The sequence below is a fragment of the Monodelphis domestica genome, chromosome 2 (genome assembly GCF_027887165.1).
Source record: "Monodelphis domestica isolate mMonDom1 chromosome 2, mMonDom1.pri, whole genome shotgun sequence".
Classification (NCBI taxonomy): domain Eukaryota; kingdom Metazoa; phylum Chordata; class Mammalia; order Didelphimorphia; family Didelphidae; genus Monodelphis; species Monodelphis domestica.
In genome coordinates, this window is record NC_077228.1 from 508924400 (window position 1) to 508927438 (window position 3039).

A 3039-nucleotide genomic window follows, 5' to 3' on the forward strand; every position below is an offset into this window, starting at 1 on the left:
TGACACTACGCAACAACAACCTGGAGAATATACCATTTTACAATTGCGCAACTTGTTGACTCTCCAGAGTCTGTGCAGAGTTACAACTTCACATTTCAACAACATGCTGGCAGGTCCTAAAGAAAACTTCAAGAAAGAAACAAAGAAAGGCAAAACCCAGATATTCCCTCATTTGACTAATTCCAACTAAGTTTAGATGTTTAGATCTACCCCAGAGGAAGCTAACTGCAACGTGTTACTTGACCAGTTTTCCAAAATAAAGCTTCAGGACTAGGACAGGATGATAAAAGGAGAGGAAAAGCATAGAGGAATAAAGTCCTAGTGAGGGGAAGACCACTGACAGATAAGTTACACACACAAAGAAAAGGCAAATAAACAACAGTGCACAAGAAGTTTAACACATTCTGTACAAGGTGTCTTCACTTTGCTGTCATCATATGAACAAATTCTTCATAGTTCACTTGACCATCCCCATCCATGTCAGCTTCCCTGATCATTTCATCAACTTCCTCATCTGTTAACTTCTCTCCAAGGTTGGTCATCACGTGTCGAAGTTCTGCGGCACTGATGAAACCGTCGCCGTCCTTGTCGAACACGCGGAACGCCTCTCTGATTTCTTCTTCACTGTCGGTATCCTTCATTTTTCGGGCCATCATGGTGAGAAATTCTGAAAAGTCAATTGTGCCGTTGCCATCGGTGTCTACTTCATTGATCATGTCTTGTAGTTCAGCTTCGGTGGGGTTCTGCCCAAGTGACCTCATTATGGTACCCAGTTCCGATGTTGTTATGGTGCCATCTCCATCTTTGTCGAACAGTGAAAAGGCTTCTTTGAATTCTGCAATTTGTTCTTCTGTTAGTTGGTCGGCCATGATGGTAGTGCTTAGGCCTTAAGTTCCTGTTAGACAACCTTATACTTAGTGGCTGCACTTGGACTCACATAACCTTTAGTATCTTAGCAACTGAATGGTGGATTGTGACCTTTTAGACGACGACTTTAGCCTTCGGATGCTGTCAGAATTGGGATTTTAAAAATACACAGCTAAAATAAATCCTCACTGACAACTATCCAAACATAGGAGCCCAGATACTCCGCTGGAAGAGATTTAGAAGGTGTTCCAATCAATGCTATCCCCTCATTTTTACAGATGAAGAAACTGAAGTTCTGAGAAAGGAAATGACTTATTCAAGGTACCAAATAACAAATAAATTAAGTAAAACAGTGTGATTCAGTGAATAGAGTATTAGACGTGGAATCTGAGGATGCATGTTCAAAGTCCAGTTCTGTGATTTTATTTATCATATGCCCTGAAAAAATTATTTACCTTATTCTGTATGAAAGCCTTAAGGAGGAGCACTTTTTTCCAGCTTGCGGGGACAAGCCCTGAAGGGTTAAGTGAATGCCCTGAGATTGTTCACAGCTACTCTTTTATAGAATCGCTTTCCAGTTCATGAATCACAACCTTTACAATAATCTTCCATGTAAGTAAGGAGTTCCAGTATTATTAGCCCCATTATAAAAGAGAAAATGCAGACTAAGAGAATTTCTGGGACTTTCCCAAGACTAATCATAATTCTCTGAAACTTTCCCAAGATTTATTAGCTAATAGATGGCAGAATCATGATTTGAACCAATGCCAAGACCATTACTCTTTTCCATTATATCATGTTTCTTTAAAATAAGTCTCTGGGGCAAGCCTTATAATGGAAGAACATGCTAGAATCACAAACTTAGAGCAAGGAGAGATGTTAAGGAACATCTAGTCCAGTGTGAACCTTAAAAATTCCCAGACCCTACTTCATAAGATTGGATTAAGACCATTCCCCATTTGGGCAGTGAACTCTACTTAGATCAGAAATGTGAAGACCTCTACTCCACCCATACTTAAGCCTGCTTTAGGGGAGAAAACTCCTTGTTGAACAATGAAAAGTACTTAAACCCATACTTAAGCCATGCCTATTTTAAGAACTAATACAAAGGGGTACTAAGTACCTATAAAGGTCAAGCAACTTGTGAATTTACAAGGAACAAAGAGGTGAGAACTTACTCAGAGATTTTAGTCTACTCAGGTGTGGATTAATCAAAAGTTTAGTCTACTTAGGTGTCAACTAAGAATGGTCTGTCCTTTGAAAACCGTCTACTGTGATTGGTAGATGTAAGAATTTAGGGGAGGTGACAAAGGAGAAAATGCCCTTTAAAAGGAGATGAGAAGCTCTCTCTAGAAACAGTCAGCTGGGAAAGGCTGCCTTGAAGGGTCTCTCTCGAGACTTTCTCGGGGACATTTCAGATTGAGGATTGAGCTGGTGAAGGCAGCTGAGATGGAGCTAGCCTGGTGTCACTAGAATCCTTGCTTGGACAGATCTTGTGGTGAGTGATTAAGGACTGACTGATCTTTTCTCTTAGAGCTTAGGCCTGGGTTGACCAGGACTGGCAAGGGCCGACTTATCCCTTTCTCATTATTCCCTCTTTTTCTCTCTTTCTCTCTTTCTTTAATTCCTCATTGTATTATTAATTAAATTCTCTATAAAACCCAGTTGACTTGGGTATATTCATAATTGGGAATATTTCCCTGGCAACCACCTTATATATTGATTAAAAACAAGACACTGTAGTTAAAACAAATTTTCTGCGGTCACAATTTACTCACCCACTCTTATATCTACTACAATTTATGGCTCCCACTCTTTTAATTATTACAGTTTATGGCTCCTACTCTTTTAAATGTTACACCAGGGATTCTTCATCTTATGTAATGGACTTCTTGAGCAGTCAGTCTGATGAAGTCTGTAGATCCCTTCTCCAAAGAATATTTTTAAGTGAAAAACAAAAAATTACATAGGATTACTAAGGAAAACAACTATAGTGAAATATACTTATCAATATATTTAAAAAGCAAGCTCATGGACCCCAAGTTAAGAACCCCTGATATAGTTGGAATACCTAATTTTATGAGGAAACTAAGGATCAGGAGGTTATGTGATCAAAAAAGATCATGGATCTTGAGCTGGAAGAGACCTCAGAGACCATGTAATCAAACATCT

The 3039-nt window shown here is 39.2% G+C and overlaps 1 protein-coding gene across 1 annotated transcript; it reads right to left on the reverse strand.

Moving 5' to 3' along the window:
- Positions 1-377: 377 nt before the first annotated feature.
- LOC100015722 (calmodulin-alpha-like) lies at positions 378-933 on the reverse strand. Its single transcript, XM_016429284.2, has one exon. It carries the CDS (start codon positions 867-869, stop codon positions 420-422), a length of 450 nt encoding a protein of 149 aa, XP_016284770.1. The 5' UTR covers positions 870-933; the 3' UTR covers positions 378-419.
- Between the last annotated feature and the right edge of the window lie 2106 nt (positions 934-3039).